The 20,568-nt window shown below is 37.8% G+C and overlaps 5 protein-coding genes across 6 annotated transcripts in view; 3 read left to right on the forward strand and 2 right to left on the reverse strand.

Annotated features, from left to right (window-relative positions):
- Positions 1-175, forward strand: part of glb1l (galactosidase, beta 1-like) — a gene marked incomplete at its 3' end in the record, with an annotated part of 8,240 nt that extends 8,065 nt beyond the window's left edge. Inside the window, exon 17 of the mRNA XM_081367380.1 lies at positions 145-175. Coding sequence (XP_081223506.1) covers positions 145-175 — 31 coding nt within the window. The remainder of the gene's footprint in view (positions 1-144) is intronic.
- A 15-nt stretch (positions 176-190) lies between these two features.
- Positions 191-11,956, reverse strand: ankzf1 (ankyrin repeat and zinc finger peptidyl tRNA hydrolase 1; the record flags this gene model as incomplete). Its single annotated transcript, XM_081367381.1, is given in 16 exon segments — positions 191-326; positions 439-602; positions 604-728; positions 884-1,033; positions 1,117-1,147; positions 1,149-1,276; positions 1,365-1,427; positions 1,430-1,462; positions 1,552-1,774; positions 2,932-3,085; positions 3,187-3,290; positions 5,799-6,004; positions 6,103-6,205; positions 11,190-11,281; positions 11,369-11,540; positions 11,854-11,956. Coding segments are annotated over 15 exon segments (1,848 nt in total). The 5' UTR covers positions 11,505-11,540; positions 11,854-11,956.
- Positions 11,957-12,991: 1,035 nt separating this feature from the next.
- On the reverse strand, positions 12,992-15,131 carry LOC308692478 (uncharacterized protein). Of its 2 annotated transcripts, none has more exons than XM_081368523.1 (6): positions 15,089-15,131; positions 14,517-14,971; positions 14,330-14,418; positions 13,970-14,107; positions 13,657-13,796; positions 12,992-13,559 (listed from the first exon to the last, which is right to left on the reverse strand). In XM_081368523.1, the coding sequence occupies exons 2-6, from the start codon at positions 14,571-14,573 to the stop codon at positions 13,468-13,470; spliced, it is 516 nt and encodes a 171-aa protein (XP_081224649.1). In that variant the 5' UTR covers positions 14,574-14,971; positions 15,089-15,131; the 3' UTR covers positions 12,992-13,467. The 2 variants fall into 2 exon arrangements, with proteins under 2 accessions (XP_081224649.1, XP_081224650.1); XM_081368524.1 differs by lacking the exon at positions 15,089-15,131 and having other exon boundaries at positions 14,517-14,632; positions 14,867-14,879.
- hce2l2 (high choriolytic enzyme 2-like 2) lies at positions 15,067-17,049 on the forward strand. Its single transcript, XM_081368522.1, has 8 exons — positions 15,067-15,262; positions 15,338-15,389; positions 15,474-15,539; positions 15,773-15,922; positions 16,015-16,132; positions 16,212-16,390; positions 16,481-16,562; positions 16,648-17,049. Exons 1-8 carry the CDS (start codon positions 15,191-15,193, stop codon positions 16,778-16,780), a joined length of 852 nt encoding a protein of 283 aa, XP_081224648.1. The 5' UTR covers positions 15,067-15,190; the 3' UTR covers positions 16,781-17,049.
- Positions 17,050-17,683: 634 nt separating this feature from the next.
- hce2l1 (high choriolytic enzyme 2-like 1) lies at positions 17,684-19,842 on the forward strand (the record flags this gene model as incomplete). The annotated part of the gene is made up of 9 exons (XM_081367382.1): positions 17,684-17,743; positions 17,819-17,870; positions 17,955-18,014; positions 18,100-18,243; positions 18,348-18,465; positions 18,933-19,111; positions 19,192-19,273; positions 19,412-19,536; positions 19,829-19,842. 9 exons carry the CDS (start codon positions 17,684-17,686, stop codon positions 19,840-19,842), a joined length of 834 nt encoding a protein of 277 aa, XP_081223508.1.
- Positions 19,843-20,568: the final 726 nt, after the last annotated feature.

Genomic DNA, 20,568 nt, shown 5'->3' on the forward strand with positions numbered 1-20,568 from the left:
AATGTAATGATGTACATTAAACTTTTGTATCTTCAATTTTAGTAAAAACATTTTTTAAATACAAATTCAGTCGAAAAACAGAATCACTTTCATTAGTGGCCTTGGATCTTAAATAAATACAAAAAATTAGTTTTTTTGTTTTAGATATGCTTATGAAGGTTTTGTTAACATTTGATTGTGCTGCTAGTCATCATAACAAAATAAATGTGTCTACCTGTGCTTTAGTGTAGTCATACTTATGAGGGTGTTCCGCCATGTATTTTCTGAACGTGTTTCGGGTATCTTTTTCAGGAGCAACAACATACGCAGTCTGTCCTTTCTTATCCCTGAAAAGGAAATGGACTTCTATTTAGAATTTAATGACCAATCTCACCACATGAAAGCTTATTCATGCAGTATGTTTTTATTGATTATTATAGTGATTCTGCATATGCGCACTTGTTAGCTGGATCACTCCCTGCATCCATTAACAGCTTGATGACTGATTTCTGTCCGGCTGCGGATGCCACATGCAGTAAAGTAAAGCCTGCTGAGTCAATGGGCTTGTTGAGAAGACATAAAACCCTTGAGGTAGGATTCTCTTCAGTTTTTCTCTTCTCCTCCATCCTTTTCCTCTTCCTGGTCCTCTGGTAGTGTCAGGAGGGAGCGTAATGATTGGATGTCCCCTGTTTTACAGGCAGTGTAGAGAGCGTCCCTCAAACCGTATTCCCAAGACTCATCCACTTCATCTGAAAAGAGAGTAGGAAAACTGTGATGCATGCAGTTCTCAACTTAAAGGGTTGCCAGTCATGTTTTTGCACCAAATAAATGGGCCATATTTCTGTGGCATAAAGGCTTTGTGGCAACTGTGGGTTGTTTTTCGGCTCCAATATCAGTGTTTTACCTTCTTCTTGCTGATGTTTTTTGCCTTTGGGTTTTCTCCTGCTCCTTGACTTCCTCTGAGTATCTTTAGAGTCGCCTTCACCTTCCAGTTCCCCTTCTTCCACAGTTTCATCATCTGCCTTTTCTTCAGTTATATCTCTGTTGCTTGAGTCTGAAGACAAAATAAAAAATTATATAAATAAACTTTTCTATCTTTAATAAAACGTTTTATTTTTGTTTTATTTTATTTTTTACCTTCTCTTTTCTCTTTCCGTTTCCTCCTTTTTCTTCTTCTTAGGCTGTATCTCATGTTCTCTGAGGTCCAGAGTTCCCAGTGTCACCTCCACCATCTCTAGCGTTCCTGAGTCTTCATTCCCTGAACTTTCTGCTTCACCCTCTTCTTCCTCTGCAGGCACTGACCAAAAAAAAGAGCCCTTAAGTATATATATATATTTTTTTTTAGAAACACAGCATTTAAGACACAGTCAAGTGTTCAGACGCACCATTAGTGTTTGGGATTGGATGACTAACAGGTTTAGGAGTTTTCTTCTTCAACACTCTCTCAATGGACCGAGAATACTGGAGATTTCTGTGTCTTTTTCTGAAATTTAACAGGCATTCATTTTAAAATGAAAGAAATTAAAAGATTGTATAGGAAAATATATTACATTGTGGTAAATCTCAACGTACGATAAACATGTAGAGTTGAGAGCAGATCAAAGACTCGCTGTACTTCACTAAATGTTGCTCTACGTGTGGCAAAAGGAAGTACGCGCACTCTCTGATCTTTTTTGTCCAATGGTGCTCCACGACCTCCAAAAAATATGGTCTTGTTGTAACTTGGTGCTCGTAGGAAGATGGCACTTGTCTCCTTCAAGTACTCAGCCCAGCTTTCCAGAAGATCATGAATATCCTGGTTAAAATAAGGCATGTACATCAATAGAGTGCAACAGTGAATTTTTCCCCCATTTATTTCTCTGTGGATTTAAAAAAAAAAAGTCTTGGTACAAGAGTTATGAGACATGAACCAAGCCAACCTGCTACGAGGTGAATCATAGCATTGCAAACTTCGGTAACACTTTATTTCGATAGTCCACTTTAGACATTCTACTAACTATAAGTAACTTAGCAGCTACATGTCAACTAACTGTCACTAGAGTATTAGTAGACTGTCTGCTTAATATCTGGTAACACTTTATTTTGATGGTCCCCCAACAGATACTCAACTGACTATAAGTAACTTGGCAACTACAAGTCTACTTATTCTCCAAACCCAAACCCTAACAGTCTACAACAGTCTGCTAATACTCTAATGAGACTTAGTCAAGTTGAAAAGTTACTCATAGTTAGTAAAATGTCTAAAGTGGACTATCGAAATAAAGTGGAACCCAAACTTTTATTTGAAGCAAAAAAGTTTTTGAAAATCAGACAAAGACAAAGGTACAAGAATGTGTACTTGACTGCTTTAGTGAGGGAAAGAACTACAATCCCACAAAGCATTGCAAACAGCATAACTGAATTAAAAGTGATCGAGAAATATAAAACTACTTGTTTAAAAAAGTTGATTGTATATATAAACAGTATATTTTAAATTTATTGCAAAATATACACATAAAGACAAAGCTTCAAGGGAGTGGGCGGAGCTAAACAGCTATTTGTTGCATGTATTGATTGTTGTGACTCTGGTGGAATTGTGAAATTGGTGGAATTTTCTGAACACCATCATGGGTAATTTTGGGTTTTTACCACAAATTCCACTGTTAAACACAATTACTTTAAAATAAGTTGGAATAATGTGGGCTGATGGCTTCAAAAGCAGCAAATACCAGTGATGAACAACCTTGTAGCTCACATAGTAGGGCTGTCTTTAAAGGTTTATAAGTTATTGTTAAAAATCAATTTCCATATGAACATTTTTTAGAGTTTTTACTTCCAGAACCCGACTGTTGCACTCTATAACAATTACACTCATACATTCTGTGCCAGTAAATGCTATTCAAGCTTTTATACATAACACAGGGTGGAAATTCAAAATAGACATTTATATTAATGAAAACACTGGATTCGTACCTTGTGCATCGCTGCCTCATTGTAACGCCTGAGGGCTGCCCCTGCAGATTTAGGCACGTGGCTGCGGTTCTGAGAGTCCCTCAGTCCCTGCGCAGTCCCTCGCTTCGCTCTCACTGTGTACCGATGGAACGTCTTATGCTGCAGAATCTCTTTTCTATACATTACACAAATAAATTTGGGAATAACAATTTATTAACTTTTTTAAATTTAGAAAATATTTGTGCTCATAGAAGAAATTTTTAACTTTTCACTGACCCCTTAAAAACCGCTCCAGCAAAGTGTCCACCACCAGTCATCAGAATGACCCAAATAGTGCTGTTTGATATCTTCAATAAAGAGGAAACCGAGTCTTCATTGTCCTGAAAATGAAATATGATAATAGAATTAGATGAGACAGAAAGAATAGAGTGCTGCAACCTAGTCCTAAAACCTGGAAATGTAATCGAATTTTTGAACTTCCCATTCCATTGTCCTGAAGTCAATGGGTTTTTTGGTTAAATGTCTGAAATAATCTCTGCGGTTAACACAAGCTTAAGATATTTTCACGCTTTATTCTATGACATAAAATACATCAGTAATACCACATTTGATCATTTTTAAAGCTTTTACTTTTCTTGAAAAAGGTGGTTGCCAGTAAGTGGCTAAATGGGACAACCCGACATTAAACATCATGTCAAAAAGGTAAACAAACATCTATTGAATGGTCCGCTTTTACAGCCTCATTGTGTTTATACTCACACTCTTGATGTATGATATGGACTGTCACCTTTGGCATATAATGCAACAAGGATTGCTAAAGTCAACAGATTTTATCAACAGACCAACCAATCTCTGTGTAAAAATAAAAACAATTATGCTGCCATCTTTCTAAAGCCATTTCCCCCTCCTGTAATTTGACTCAAAATCTCAGGTGAAAATGGTTTTATTTTGACCCCCGCTCTACAAAATAGTGGATTACTCTGTAAATATTCTTCTATGGCATTTAATACTTTGTCTTTCATCACTATTTATGTTAGTCTTTCTTTAGAAAAAAATATTAAAGGGGACATATCATGAAAATCTGACTTTTTTTTTCTATAAGTGCTATAACTGGGTCCCCGGTGTATCTACCAACCCAGAAAACGTGAAAAGTGACAACCCAGTAACTTTGTTTTGGTAAGCCTTTCTTTGCAAGCATGTCAAAAAATAAGATGATCAGATTTTGCTCCCCTTCTGACGTAGGAAGGGGATATTTTATAATATCACCGCCCCTTAATCTGCACGTTTCCACACCCAAAAAGGGGCAAATTTGACAAGCCATAATAAATTACCTGGGGGGTATTTTGAGCTGAAATTTCACAGACACATTCTGGGGACACCATAGATTTATATTACATTTTGTGAAAAGGGACATAATTAGCTTGGGAAAACCCAGACTACTTCCGGCGAATTTTAATTCTCTCTCCAGGATAGTCTGGAGAAGAGCCCATTCAAACTCATTTCTGTGCCGCCGAAATCGCGGCACCAATCAGAAACGTTTGGGGAGGGATTTACATGATGACGACAGCGCAGCGACGCTGAAGGAGATTTCATTACAAAGATGGATGCCGCCGTGGAACATCACTCGTTCGAATCATAGACAGTATATAAACGAATCAGTTATCGCGTCTGTTTTGAGCGATTTAAACATACCGTTTTCGTTAAAACCGGAGCAAAGAACAACACTCGAAGCATACGTCATCTCCTTCATCGATCTGATTGGTTTTAAGACTATCCAATTGCGCCCAAAGGAGTTTGAGCTACGTCGGTTGGTGACGCCCCTTTGGAAATAATTTGTCTACATAGCTTCGCCAGACCCTACACTCAGTTTCAACTGAGAAGGGTCTGGTTTTAACCAGGCTAGGACATAATGTGTCACCTTTAACAAAATCTAAAAATTTAGCAGGGGAAGTTTCTGAAATTAGATTGATTTGACACTGAATGACCCTATGGCCGTGTGTCCACCAAAGCGTTATTAGCCAGCTGAAAACGCTAGGCGCTCTGCTAAAAACGCTCAGCTTTGGGCGCTTGAGAGCGTTTTGGCAGCGCAGCGTTTTTTCAGTTGAGACGGTTGAGACCGAGACACTTTGCTTGTTATGATACGGAATATCCGCGAAAGTCTTACTAGTATCTCATTTCACACATATTTTGTTTCTGTGTTGATTCTATATTAAAATGTCAATACAATGTAATGTATTTTATCTGGCTCTTGATTTTGTTCCGTTATTATGCTTGTTGTTGTCATCTGTTGACGTTGTACAAGCAGAATCATGTGGCGGACGCGGTTGGTCGGTGTGGTATTAGTCCCGCCCCTCCTCCACTGTGATTGGACGGTTGGGTAAAAAGTGACAGTGATGAGCGCTGCGTTTTACCAAAAGTTGAACATTCTTCAACTCTCGGCGACCAGTAAAAAACGCTGAACGCTCAGCGCTTCAGCGTGAAAAAGACGCTCAGCGCCTCGTTACGCTCATGGCGTTTTAAAAACGCGGCGCTCCCATTGAAAACAATTGAAAAAACACGCCAGCCGCGAGTAAAAACGCTTTGGTGGACACACGGCCTATTGGCTTTTTGTCAATGTGTCAGTGTAAACATTATTTGAACTAAACTGAAGTGAAATTGGTAATGAAGTGTTTGTAAATATTTTTTCTCTTCTCTCCTATCACTTCATGTTTCTACTCAACTGCCCTAAACAATAAAGGCAAAAATGCCCCAAAAAATAAATAAATCATTATTCACCCCCATCATTAAAAATTCCCCTGAAAATAATAATCTGTTCATTGGGGATTCGTCTTGGTGAAGGATCTGGCATAGATTAACAAATCTGAGAAATTATGGCTACATTTACTCACTCTCTTGCTTTGCAGAACACAGCGATACAATGAGAGGTACTGTCCCTGCATGTTCTGAAAGACTATTTTGGTGGAACGTCGACATGGGGACTGATCTGTGTCCAGAGCACTGTCTTTCTCCTCAGGGGCTACTTCATCTCCAGGATCTTCATCAAGATCCTCATCCTCACTGTCTGAGTCTGAACCCGAAATGCTTGAAATATCGCCTTTTGACAAAAAGAGAAAAACGGAAAGATTACACTTATGCAACTGGATGACACAAAAGAGTTTCTCACTGAGGTCATACAAGCATTCACAAATCTACCTGTCCCAGTCTTCTTCTCAAACTCCTCCACTGTGACTGCTGATCTTCCTTCCAGCCGCTGTCTCAGGTTAAAGCGGTGATAGTCAAGTTTGTAATGCTCCATCTGATCAAAGATTGGGGCTGCATTAACATACATATTACATTTCTTTCTATCCTTCACACAAAGCTATCATGTGGCTTTAAAAGATTTGGATGGCTTTTATGGTACTTTTATGGTGCTTTTTGGTCACCATTCGTTTTCCCTGTATGGAAAAGTGCAGAATGCTTAACATTTCTTTTTATGTTCCACTGAAGACAAAAAATTGTGAGTTTGGAACAACATGAGGGTGGAGGAAATATATGCAATAAAAATATATTATATAAATATATATAAAAGAAAATTTCAGATGGCACTTAGAGGTTTTTGCATCTGAACTCTTCATATATAATCAATAGTTTATTTATATATTTATTAGAGGTGGGCATAGATTAATTTTTTTAATCTAGATTAATCTAGATTAAAATGGCTCATTTGAATTCTGCCGAAGGCATTCAGAATATGTGTGCTACCCAAATAATGACTATAAAAGTAAGTCTTTGAGAACGGGTTTCTCAAGCCAGGTGGCGCATTAGACCAGGGGCTCATCTCCTGTTTCCAAAATGCATCACAAACTGCTTGAGAAAGCTGTTCTACTCATAGACTGTAAAAAGTTACTACTGTACTGTTACCGTCCGTAGGCAACATTATGGTAGGCCTATGTTATTATCAACTACTATAGGCTATCAATTAGGGATGGGCGATATGGCCTAAAATCCATATTGTGATATACATTGCAGCCTCTTGCGATAACGATATTATAATAAAACCATTTCAGAACAGGTTACACAGACCCTGCTAAACAACTGCTAAATGTGTGTTTTTTTTTGTTTTTTTAAAGGGTGCATGTAGTTTTGAGAACATATATTGTGCAAAACTGTAAGTATACAACATAATTTTGCAGATAAATAAAATTTAAGTACACTAGCTGCAGAGACTTAAGTAGGTTTAATGTTTATTATGGCTTGGAGCTTATGAAACCCAAAATTTAAAATTAGAATATTCTAACTGATGTCTTTTCAGTTTAAAAGAAACACAACAACGATTCTTTAAATCGGGCGCAGACAGAGATTATGTTCTACACCACTCAGATATATTGGGAATAATACGGGCGCGCTGGTATTCAGTGATATGTTTCGTTTTGAATTTGAGGTGGTAGAACGGATTAGTCGTGTGTTAACTTACCGAACTGTTACACCACACAGTCTACGTCGGACGGCTTAAATCCGAACCAAGTCCAAATAATGGATGTTGCACCGATCTTTTACACCAGCTTTAACTTTCAGCCGTGTTTACTTAAGATGACGACAAATATGATGCGTTGCAGCCGGGTGTTCCTCGCGGCCGCGGGTAGATTGCGTCATCATAGCTTGTGTAGCTTGAGCCAGCTCCCAACCCAACTTGGAGAATAGATTAACGGCGATATTTTTCTTATCGCGCGATAAGAGTCTCTGCGTTAACGCCGATAACGGCCCACCACTAATATTTATCCATTGTTTTTAAAATTATTATTTCATTCACACTGCTTCATGGGATTGTTTGGGATTCCAAACCCGTAAGACTTTCATTCACCTTTGGAACACAAATGAAGATCTTTTTGAAGAAATCTGAGAGATTCCTGTCCCTCCATTTACAGCCTACGCAACTACTACTTTGAAGCTTCAAAAAGTTCAAAAAGAGATTGTAAAACTAATCCATATGAATTGAGTGGTTTAGTCCAAACTTTTCTGAAGAGACTTGATCGGTTTATATGATGAACAGATTGAATTTAGGCTTTTATTCACATATAAACATTCATCAACTCACATGGTTTTGATAAATGGAAGCTCAAGCATGTTCGCTTGACGTGCAAGAACCAATAAGGGTTAATCCCATAGACTGTAAAAAATATGGACAAAGCGTCTGTGACGTCACCCATAGACTTTCTGAAGAACGGGTTTGAAGCCGTTTATGGGGGGTATGGGCGGCGCCATCTTGGAAAATCCTAACCCCGCCCACCTTCTAACGCAGCGCGCGTCACCCCGCCCACCTTCACTCAGCTCGCATGCTACTCCGGTCATCTTTGTGTATATTTCAGGCAACGAAATATGTTATAAAACACCATACTAACTCTTTTCGTTTTCATTTAAAGAAATCTTAAACATTATAGCCACACAAATGTGGTTCAGGCAACGCATATTGATTACATTCAATTGCACATAACGTTTGCCTATTTATGAAAAAAAAAAATATATATATATATATATAAAACACAAACCTGCCTCTTTTTATTTTAAATATAATACATTTTATGGTCCAGGCAATATGTGCATTTGTACTAAACAAAAGATTTTGCAGTAAACAACATTACAGATCATCTTCGTTGTATTAAAATTTAAAATGACAAAAACTCAACCCAGTCTCTTTTTGTTAAATTTCAGTTTTATCAATGTTAGCCATTATAAAAGTATAAGTAAATGGTACAAGAAGCTATACAAATAAAGCAAATAATTCAGTCAAACATACAAAGTCAGCGCGAGTCTAACCATACATCGGTAAGTTAAATAGCTTATAAAGTTATGAAACTTCCCCTCAGCCAAAACGATTGCCCAGGGAAAAAATATAGATTCACGAGACCAAAAATCGCCCATTAGATATACACAAGATGAATTATATCTCATGTTTAACCACTACAGAGACGCCAGAGTCCGCGGCATTGGCGGCAAACCTCAGAACGTCAAGCCGATGAAAGACTCTTCCAGGCGGGGTACATCGCGCCGAGCGCCCGGTCATCGCTGGATCAACTGGATAAAATTTTCATAAATCTTTAAATAAACCACAGATTTGAGCTTTAAACAACTACATTCTCGCCTGAAAAACTCTTAAAACTACATTTCATGATACAGAAACAGTAGTATTATGTCAACTGTATTAAAAAATGGCGCTTCTTATGTTGTCATTCTCAGAGCCATAAAGAGAAAGAGTTGCGACACTCCCATAGACCTCCGTTGTAAATAATGGCGGCGCTTTTAACCGCCCACTTCCGGGATTTGAAGAGCGGAATAGTTCTAAACACTATCATTTTGGCGTTGGACCCCATTCACTTACATTGCTGCGCGTCGAGTTGTTCCAGAGTTAAGTTGTTGAAATATCGACCTCTTTTGAATTGTCAACTGTCTATTTTGTATCAGAGGCCCTTTGCGATGCTTATACTGGTCTTCATTTGTACTTGCACAGCGTAATTATTTATATTTTATGTTAGTTGTTTCAACCAATTTTCAAGCACTGCCTGCTAACTTAGCTAGCGCGACTTCGTCAGTTAAGAGTTCGGTAATGAATCGCTGCGACCTTTATAGCAACTTTTATTTTATTTAATTTTTTGGGATATACTAACTTTTCATTATGTTTTATTGTCTTGAGTGAAGCGGCTTGTGAGAACAATGCTGGACCTCTAGGATTGTTATGGCCATCATCAGTCCTGTCTGTTTCATGGATCACCTGCCCCTGATTTTTGCTTTTCTTGTTCACACAAGCACACATTTTTGTTGTCTGTCATTGTTTAATAAAAATTGTTTATTTGAAAACCTTCATTTGTATTAGCAATGCTTAAATTCGTTTTTAATCTGTTATAGTTTTGATAATGTGTATGGCTTAATATTAAAATAATATTCTTAGTCTTAACATGATAATGTTTCACGTTGTGGTCCTGGGGTGGCCACTTTCATCAGAAGAAGTGAGCTAGCTTAAGCGAACTCTGAACGGACCGCCACGGCAGACCTCTTTGCGTGATCACGAAGGTAGGCTAATGGCTGAATCAAAATTTATAAGCAAAATCACGGGAATCAATAGCCTAATACAGCCCAGTTGTGCTAAAATAAATATCATGAGACGTCCATCATCAGATGAATGATATGGAAAAGTTAAGTTAGAGCCGCTAAAGCCAGTGCTACTACCCATGCGAACATGAACACTAAGCTTTTCCCTCCAAAAATATAGCCTAAAACTTGTCTCCAAATGCAAAACTGACATTAACAAAATGCAATAACAGCTGAAAAAGTACTTGAGGTGTGTTTTATTTTATATTTATCGTTCAATAATGCAATCGCTGCTGTCTGTCCCATAGAAGAACATGACAGCCAGCGTATGTTTTAGAACTATTGGGGCTTACATGAACCACGTGACAGCCATAGCGGCGACATCAAAGAGTGTCGCAACTCTTTCTGGTCATTCTCCGTGGCGCTGCCTTGTCAGCTGTCAATCAAGCTGTCAATCAAAGTTAACCACGCCCTTATTGTCATATATTTTATAACTAAATACGATCTAAACTAACGAGTTAGAAAAAAATTCACCCCCCTCACAGTTGTCAGGCACTCGGAACCTATCGAAAAATACAATAAAAGTCCATGGGACCAACTTGTAAAAACATGAATTTATGCTGTGAAAACGGACATTTTAACATGGGGGCTATGGACATTTGCTCCCTTTTGGGACCTGCCCCTAGCGGATTTTCGATGTATTGCAGTTTTTCGCACTTCCGGGTAGGCTTCATTTTTCAGATCAGAATGTTGCCGCTTGGTTAATCCTCATGTTACACAGCACGTTTGAGCTTCAGCAGGAACCAATGAGGTTCATTCGCAGCACATTTGAGCTTCCACAAGAACCAATGAGGTTCGTTCTCGTGTTACGCAGCATGTTTTAACTTCTGCAGGAACCAATGAGGTTTGTTCTCGTGTTACGCAGCACGTTTGAACTTCCGCAAGAACCAATGAGGTTCGTTCTCGTGTTACGCAGCACGTTTGAACTTCCGCAAGAACCAATGAGGTTCGTTCTCGTGTTACGCAGCACGTTTGAACTTCCGCAAGAACCAATGAGGTTTGTTCTGGCGCATAAAGCAGGTTTGATTGAGCTTCTGTTTATGTTCGCTGATCAATGTTTAAATGTGAATAAAAGTCTAAATTCAATCTGTTCATCATATGACGCGTTTGTGTCTCTCAACAACCATTAACAGATCGCATCAGCTTTGACTTTTTACCTGCTCCTCGCGACTCTCAAAACGACACTGACAGGACAAGCAGAACATCCTGTCAGACACCTCTCCGACAGATACAGTCTTTCCTCCAGCATCTGTGAGTGTTATGAAGTGTATGGTACAGATTTAAACACCTGTCAGCAGCTGTATGTGACATCATTAGAGCAGTCTGACTCTCTCACCCTCACTGGATGTTTTAGCAGCAGAGGGCTGGGGAGGTTCAGGGTTGCTCTGCAGTCCAAACACTTCTCTCAAACCCGCGGTCACTGTCTGATCAGCGCACAGCGAAAACACACTCCGCAGCTCCGGGGATGCCATGATTCAGTCGACAGAGTAAACCACCACCACTATCACCTAAAATACACGAGTAAAAGAGGGAGAGAGATGGCACGACATGACAGCGCGCGCGAGAGAGAGAGAGAGTTAAGCAAAACACAGAACAAACATTGTGAGTGACCTGACCTTTAACGTTAGTCATTACACTAAACATCCGAGGAATATGGACTGCTGATAAAACCAAAGCAATGTCCATGTTTTCTCTCCATTTGACAGCAGCTGCTTCTCTACCAGAGTAATGCCTGATTCGGCGAAAGATAACACTGAGCTGCTGTCTCTAAATTGAGCTAAATTAATTATAAATGGGTTCAAAGTAAATGTATTTATTTACCTTTTTGGCAAAAACATCGGTCCTTTACAGTGTGACTATATTCAGTACGAATAAGCTGACATGAATCATATTACATCACACGTGTTGGTGCTCTACGGTGGCCGAGAAGTGTCATAAAACTATAGTGCGAAAGTCGGCATTCAAATCGAGTGCATTAAAATAGTTCAAATGTTTGATGCTTGATGCCAAGGAAGGACCCCCAAATATTCTGATATTAAGGTAACAATATTAATATATTTTCATGTAAATGAATCTTAAATAACTAAATATATAACCGATAAAAATAGTGGCCTAAGTGTGATATTAAGTCAACATTAATTGACTTTCATATCATCATTCTACAAAAGCCAGAAGAATTTATTAAATATTATATGTAAAATATTTATTTGTATTATATTGTCAGTGTATCTTGTTCAATTTCCTTTTTTTAATATGTATTTGCATATGGTTTTTCGCACAAAAAAAAAAAAAACTGTCCCAAAGTGTTACATAAATAAAACATCCACTGTTTGGAACAACATGAGCATGAGTAAATGATGACAGATTTTTTATGATGCCTTTAAAGTCACCATGGAATGAAAATTTTTATTATTTATGCACTATTGCAGTATTTATAATAAATAATTTATCCATGCACATTATTATTTAAATTTTTTTGTGGCCTCATAATCTTTCATCAAAATAACTTCCCCCCTCTCTTACAGCATTATCTCTTCTCTTCTCTGATGATATGTTTACTGGTATGAGGGCAGGACAACCTGGCACTGTCTCCCACATGTAGGGTGATCAGACGTCCCGTTTTTCCTGGGACAGTCTCGTATTTCAGCTCTCTTTTTAGAGCTGAATTTTTATTAAAAATCATGTTTCATCCCGTATTTCATCTTTCTTAAAATGTCTTTATTCCTGACCGATAGGGCAAGTCTTCTTCCACGCAAGAATAGCTAAATCAAAGGTAGCCAATCACATCTTAGTATATTTTGAAGAATAAAATTACCATCCAATCACAATTGTCACTTGATAGTGAAGGCAGGATCCGAGGTCAGTGTCAGTGATAGCGCGGAGGAGATCAAGTCCAACGCAAAGATGTCAAAAAGAAGAGTGTGTATATTTAAAGTTTAAATTATTAAAAAGGGGGTCACTGTCAGAGCAAAGTTAATTAAGATGTGACATAACATCACAGCAATCGCAAACCACAACCATCCAATCAATGAATTCTTGATGGACAAAAATCAAGTCCCGCCCAAAAATAAACTCTTGTTCGAGAAGCCGCTTTACTCAGATATACATCACAATAGTGAAGAAAAACTACCACAAATTCTGTGTCATGCTGACTTTAACATTATTTTTTTATTTTCTTTGAACTGTTACCCTGGAGGCGTCTCCAGGCTAAAGTTTGAAAATTCAGCACATCCATTTGAATTTATCATTGCCAAAGGACAATCTTTTGAATCTTGAATCATTACAGCAATGACCTTCAATGAACATTTTAACTGTGCTTAGAATTCTTGGAAATAACACAAATACATGATGTAAAAAGTCACTATAGTTTTACATCTTTATTGGGGCTTAATTTGACTAAATATCAAAAATAAATGTTGAACACAAAGGATGTGTTCACTTCCGTGCTCGTCTTTTTCTCACTGGCTTTTCAGTAGACTTACTCTGCCTGGATGAGCCTGGTTTACCTTGATTTTCACCCTGTGAAACTGGAAATTGAGATCAGTTAAATATTATCAACACATAGACATTATTCTGCCAGTTCAGTACCTGCAGACTCCAGAACATAGAGATCATGAGCTGTACCTTCCTCTATGTTTGAAGAAGCTTCCGCCAGTGCTTTCGTCAGCTGCTCACGTTTGAGCTTCAGATTACGTTCCTGCTCCATCAGGCCGCTTTTCTCCTCCTGCAAACTTCTCACAAGAGCTTGCTTTGACTCCACAGAACTGTAACAAAATGGCTTTGAAGAATCAGATGCATCTATGGACAAGGTCTTTAACCAAAATTCGTATTAGATCGAAAACTAATCCAAGCAATAACACAACATATTCTTCTGGAAGGATCAAACTGAACAATAGAAATACAGAGGGATGGTAGATCAGTTACTGGATGGTCATACCTAGTCAAAGTGACTTCTTCTAACTGACTGGCGAGACTTTTCTTCTCCTGCATGAGAGCGTCCAGTTCAAGCAGTGAATTCCAGAGGCCTTCATCCACCTGGACCATCATCATTATCCTTCGGTCCATCTCCTCTCTGCTAAAGTAATATTAACCTCTGAGCCGATTCATGTCTGCAAATTACTTCATAAATTATATTATATTATTCATTTTTAAGTAGCCAAAGTGCTTCTGAACGATATTAAACGTTGATGTGGTTTGTTCTTAAGGTAAAATGATGGCATATGACTATGTTTAGGACATAAATATCTCATGCTGAGTCTTCGTTTCAGATAGATAATGATGGTATAGTATTAATTACCATTTGTTAACATCTTTGTTTACTTGCTCCACCTCGTCTTTAGTAAGCTGTAGTTCAGTTTTGGCATCATTGAGTTGTTTTAACAAATCCTGACAGCGACAAACAAAACAAAATAAAACGTGAGTCACGCAAACGCATGTGAAGTTAACTAATTACCGAGAAGACAGACTTTAACAGCGAGTCTCACCTGAATTTCCGTATCGTCTTGAAAGATGAAGTTCTGAGAAATTAATGGGGTCTCCATTACAGCAACGTGTGTTTTCTTCCACACATACCAATCGCGTTTTGTACCACACACGTATCCTTATAATTAATAATAATTTCCGTGGAAATCTTATTGGATGATCAACATACTACATTGCCGAACTTTATTTTAGTCTAAGTTAACTGAAAAAAAGGCATTATATTTTTACGAGACCAATAGTAATAAATTATCGGATCATCAGAATGATTGCAACGTGGGACACATACAAACATGAACTATAATTGAAATGTTAACAACATAATATAAACATTTACTGAGTTCAATAAACTTACAGTGAAGTTTTGTGATGTCCGCCTGAAACACGGTGTTCATGGAGCCCGGATAGCTCAGTCGGTAGAGCATCAGACTTTTAATCTGAGGGTCCAGGGTTCAAGTCCCTGTTCGGGCGGAAAAAGTTTTATGTGATGGTGGAACAAATAAAAACACTTATATGAAAATAGTACTTAAGTATGTGTAAGTGACAATTAAAAACAGCGTAGAGAAGAAAGACAAACATTTGGTTGGCCACCGAGGTTACACATTATGTAACAGGAAGCTGGCGAAGAGTACTTAAATAGCAGGCAGCATGAACCTAGACAGCAAACCTCAGTGCACTCATGGAGTACACACTGCTTCTCGTCCTCCTCTTCTTCTTCTTAGCAGGACCATGTTTATCCCAGCCTGCTCAGGTAACTGCATACGAGTCAGTCTATGTGCTGTTTATATTAATCAAAACCACATGTTTTAATACATTTATTCTGCAGATTTCCTCTCACTCGAATTTAGGAGCAAGAAGACAAAGAAGAAACTACGCTGGTATTTTATATTATATTAATTGATCATTATTCGTTGAAAATCAATTATATTTGAACAGTTACATCACTATATGTATCTCTTTAGCAGATGATAATGAAGAAAACGATCAAACTGCAATGGACAAGATCATAGATGTAAATGACTATCAAGGTAAAGTCTGTGAAGATGCGAATGTTCTAGCTAATGTTTTACTGTAATATTTCTTAAAAAATAATGGCTACTTCCAAAAAGGTCCCCAAAGAACCTTTCAGTGAACAGTTCTTAAAATAATATTTTTTTTCTTAGTGTGAAGAGCAATGTAATCTGAAGTCTACATTCTACATTTTGTGCAATGGAAAAGTTCCATAGATGCCAAATTAAGAATCTTTATTCTTCTGCTCTAGGCGTTTTTTCCGTGGATGGCACCAACCTCAGAGAAGGAGATATAGCTGTGTCCGGTAGGAGTCAGAAGAACTGTTTTGCCCGGAGCTGCCTGTGGACCAAATCAGTGGATGGAAATGTGTACATTGCATACTCACTCTCGCATGCGTACAGTAAGCAGGCTTTTTAATTTTCATATACACTGCCACAGGAGTCAACAACTAAGTAAATCTTATTATTTGGTTTTGATTGTTCCTCTGCACAGGCGATGAAGACGTGAAGAACATTAAGAAAGGCATGGAACTCATTGCACAGGACACCTGTGTGCGCTTCGTGCCCAGAACTCACCAGAGGGATTACCTGGACATTCAGCCCAAAACAGGGTATAAACATTAAATTTATTTCCTGAGATGCATGATTATTCTGAGTGACTCTTATCATTTTTGATGGCCAATACTGTAGGTGCTGGTCATATCTGGGGGCACGTGGTGGCAGACAAACCATTTCTCTACAGACACCCGACTGCACCGGGTCAGGGGTCACCGTCCATGAGCTCATGCACGCCCTGGGCTTCGTGCATGAGCAATCCCGAGCCGACCGGGACAAGTATGTCACCATCATGTGGTCCAATATATGGAAAGGTAAAGTAGCATTTGTATATTTCATATTCTTATACTTAAGAGTCAATATGCAATTGTATCGCTCACTTATTCTTCTGCTCATAAATATAGACAGGCTGAGGAATTTTGAAAAGTTTAAAACAAACAACTTGGACACCCCCTATGACTACGGCTCTATCATGCACTTTGGAAAGTATGTTGACACACAGTACATTTGAAATGATAACTTAGGGATATAAGAAACTGCAATTATGTCATTTTATTCTTGGTCATTTCAGGTATGCCTTCTCTGAGGACGGTGAACCAACTATTGTACCAAAAAGAAACAGGAATGTGAAGATTGGACAGAGATTTGGGCCCAGCGACTTGGATATTATGAAGATTAATAAACTGTATAACTGTAATGTGTAATGAAATCCATTCACAACAACAAATGATCCATCACAAGGGGCAACGGCTGACATTATTAATGCATTAATGCTTTTACTTCTTTTATTGTAACATTTTAACATTATATGTTTAAAGTAAAATGGCTGATTGTGAAGATTGCTTGCTAATCAAATATAATAAGTTATTAGGAATATTCTTTTGTAATCTGTAACCTGCTGTTTCAGTATATTCTGTCTTACTCTGTTTTTGACACCTTGATGCCTTAAATAAACACAATATATTAATAAACCATATATTCTCTGATATTTCATTTAAGCTTTTATTGCAAAATAGTAATTATTAGGTGAACAAAAATCTCCAAATGAGAGTCAAATCAGTCAAACTGTTGACAATCAAAATAGTTTTCAGAATCAGATGATCTCAGAGCTAATAAATACGTATGGAGGCATGAATTACACAAGCTGAATTTAAAACAACCTGTTATTTGCAGTAATGCAAAAATGATATGTTAAAGAAAAGGGTGAGGGGTTGTTTATTTGCACCATGTTTTGGCATAATGTCAATACAGCACAAATGAAGACGATGTTGAGTTTGAACACTACCTGCACGTTGTGCTTGGTCAGAGTGAATAACGCAAGAATCAGCAAGACTTCAAATTGCCATTGTAGTGATCGCCATCTTAAAAAAATGCTGAAGTGTCAAGAAAGAACTAACTGATAGCAACACGAATGCTTTCCAAACCTTTCATCAGGGAAACGGATGAATATGAAATAATGACACGCTACGTCATGCTAACCCTCCATTTGCAACCTGGAGTAAAGATGGGTGTTACCCTGAGAGTATATATTCTTGCTCCAAGGGCCTTAACATGCAAAACCCGATTACATCCAGAACACCAGGACGCACTCAAAAGTGACCACCATTATGCTCTGTGTGGGTATTTTTGTGGGATTGGTGTTAGAGTCCTGGTCTTTACCTGTGCAGGTAAGAGTACTTCTACAGTTATGTTGATGTTATTCATATCCTTCGAATAAATGTTTTTGTTTTTTTTTGTTTTAGAACTCCTCGTTGGTCCATCAGACAAGGCTGAGGTCAAAGAGAGAATATTCAGGTAAACTGGTACTTCATGCTGAGCAGTCAAGGCTGTTACAATGAATTGATGTAAATGTATTCCCATTCCTAACCTTCTCAACAGAGCAATACGTGGACCCAGAGGAGATGAATGCCATGGACAGGATCCTCAGAGCAAACCAACGTATGTGCATGACAGATACACACATAGATTTACAGGGAATTACTCCTTGAGCGTGAAACATGTGGTTATCTTCCTCCACCACCAGTGTCCAGAGGTTTTCCATTACTGGAGGGTGACATAGTGAGTTCAGGATCCCGCAGTGCCATCACATGTTTAGGAGATTCTTGCCGCTGGCCCAAATCTGTTGATGGTTTTGTGTATGTACCTTACATCATGTCCCCACTATATGGTGAGTAAGACTTCTATATTAAACTCTTGATAAATATTATTGGTTAAAGTTAAATCAAGGTCTTTGATATGAAATAATAAATTATAGGATTTGTGTCTCAACAGATGATATGGACAGAATCACCATAGAAACGGGAATGTTGGACATTTCCTCTGCAACATGTGTGAAGTTTGTGCCTCGCACACATCAAGCAAACTTCATTAATATCCAGTCTAGATCTGGGTGAGTCCATTGTAGTCACACACAGTCATTTTTATTAACGTTCCATTTAATATTTCCTCTTACACAGTCTGATCCTAATTTTGAGTTTTTGGATCTGTATTCTTGCTAAGTATTTTTTTTTATGATCATAATCAAATCTTTTTATTTTATAACAACATATATATATATATATATATATTAATATATATATATCTTTTGAACATTCTCATCAAAGAATCGTGAAAACATATATCCTGGTTTCCACAAAAATATTAAGAAGCACAACTGGTTTCAACAATAATAATACATTTTAAATAATAAGAAATGTTTCTTGAGCATCAAATCAGCATATCAGAATGATTTCTGAAGGATCATGTGACACTGAACACTTACATTTTGAGCATAACAGATTTTTTTTTTTAAACCTCAAAATTTTGAACGGCATTCATTTATTTACCTATTTACTATTATGATTGTCGTCCTCATAGCTGCTGGTCATATCTGGGAATGACAGGAGGCAGTCAGACTTTGTCTTTGCAGACTCCGGGCTGTATGTGGTCAGGAGTGGCGTCCCATGAGATAATGCACGCTCTGGGATTCGTACACGAGCAGTCCCGCTCTGATCGTGACCACTATGTTTCCATCCTGTGGGAAAACATCATAGAGAGTAAGTTTTTGTAACCAGCGCTGTAATTATTGAAGCCGATGTGTTCAGTATGACAGTGATGTACGGTTCCTTTCATATAGATCAAAGGCACAACTTTAGGAAGTATGAGACAAACAACCTCAATACAGCATATGACTACAGTTCTGTCATGCACTATGGGAGGTGAGTATCGGAAAATCTATACAGTATGCATGCATCTGCTAAACTATTAGTTGATAATCTGAAATGCATTAAAAATGTAGTCCATATAGTTGCTTAAACATTCCCTTAAACCAAAGAATTTTGCTGATGCACACACAGGTATGCCTTCTCAGAGGATGGGGGACCCACCATCATCCCTAAACCAGACCCTTATATTCCCATTGGCCAGCGAGATGGACCAAGTCCTCTAGACATTCACAAAATAAACATCTTGTATAACTGTGGTACAGTCATTTCACTTTTTGTCAAATTTAACACTTTACAATAACTGACATTAACTAATAATCAGCAATACGTTTGTTACAGTGTTTATTAATCTTTGTTCATGTTAGTTACAACTGTTAGTGTTGTTAGTTCATGTTAGTTTCATCAACAGACGCAACTTTGGATTTTAATAATCTATTAGTAAATGTTCAAATTAACATTAACTAGATTAATAAATACTTTAGGAGTGTTTTTCATTGTTAGTTCATGTTAACTCTTGCATGTTTGATGTTTCTTTCTTGTGTCCACTAGGTGGCTTTGTGTGAAGCATCATTTATGTAAGAGCCGTATGGAATGGACCCTGGTCAACATTTATTCACCTTTCCTTTTTTTATTTTATGATGAAATTTGGCAATTAACATCTGAAAATGTATTCATAAATATCATTAAGTTTTGGACGAGTTTTAACCTGAACTAATCTTGCCACATAGTCAGTAAAATTTTACCATGAATTTTATTTTAGAAATTAAAAACATTCTTATCATAAAACATGTATATTCAGGTCATTATACTGTATGTATTAATTGCATTTTTAATGTATTTTTGAATAAATTAATAGATCCATACAATATAAGTGTCATTATATTATTTTTACTCATAGGGGGAACATAAAACATTACAAACCAGTTATATTTTGTCACGAGTCGTAGTTGTGTGTAATTATGTAAGATTCGACAGAAAAGAGAATTCAAAGCACATCATAAATGCAAACACACATCAGTAACTACCTTGGTCCAGTGGCCGGATGATACTCTCACAAGATCCAGTGAGTGCATCTGGGCTTCTAGTGTGCACTCTTGCGTTGGAAACCCATCCTGGACAGCCTTGACCTTCCTCTCCGCCGCCTCTTTCTGTGAATTCTAGCAGTCACCTTTTGCTTTTCACTGTCCAGCATGAGTAAACTTCTCAGGAAGTTGAAGGAGAGGTAGAGAGAAAGATATGTGAGAAAAAGATAACAGGACCAGAGAATCAACATCATTAAAAATCTAGCT

This window comes from Scardinius erythrophthalmus, assembly GCF_964197995.2.
Source record: "Scardinius erythrophthalmus genome assembly, chromosome: 6".
Taxonomy (NCBI): Eukaryota; Metazoa; Chordata; class Actinopteri; order Cypriniformes; family Leuciscidae; genus Scardinius; species Scardinius erythrophthalmus.

Coding starts and splice junctions, on each gene's coding strand:
- LOC308692478 (XM_081368523.1), bottom strand. CDS start 14,573: ATGGAGACCCCATTAATTTCTCAGAACTTCATCTTTCAAGACGATACG. Junction 14,419..14,516: donor AAGACGATACGGAAATTCAG/GTGAGACTCGCT, acceptor TGTCGCTGTCAG/GATTTGTTAAAACAACTCAA. Junction 13,797..13,969: donor GAAGAAGTCACTTTGACTAG/GTATGACCATCC, acceptor ATTTTGTTACAG/TTCTGTGGAGTCAAAGCAAG.
- hce2l2 (XM_081368522.1), top strand. CDS start 15,191: ATGGAGTACACACTGCTTCTCGTCCTCCTCTTCTTCTTCTTAGCAGGA. Junction 15,263..15,337: donor GTTTATCCCAGCCTGCTCAG/GTAACTGCATAC, acceptor TTTATTCTGCAG/ATTTCCTCTCACTCGAATTT. Junction 15,540..15,772: donor AGATGTAAATGACTATCAAG/GTAAAGTCTGTG, acceptor CTTCTGCTCTAG/GCGTTTTTTCCGTGGATGGC.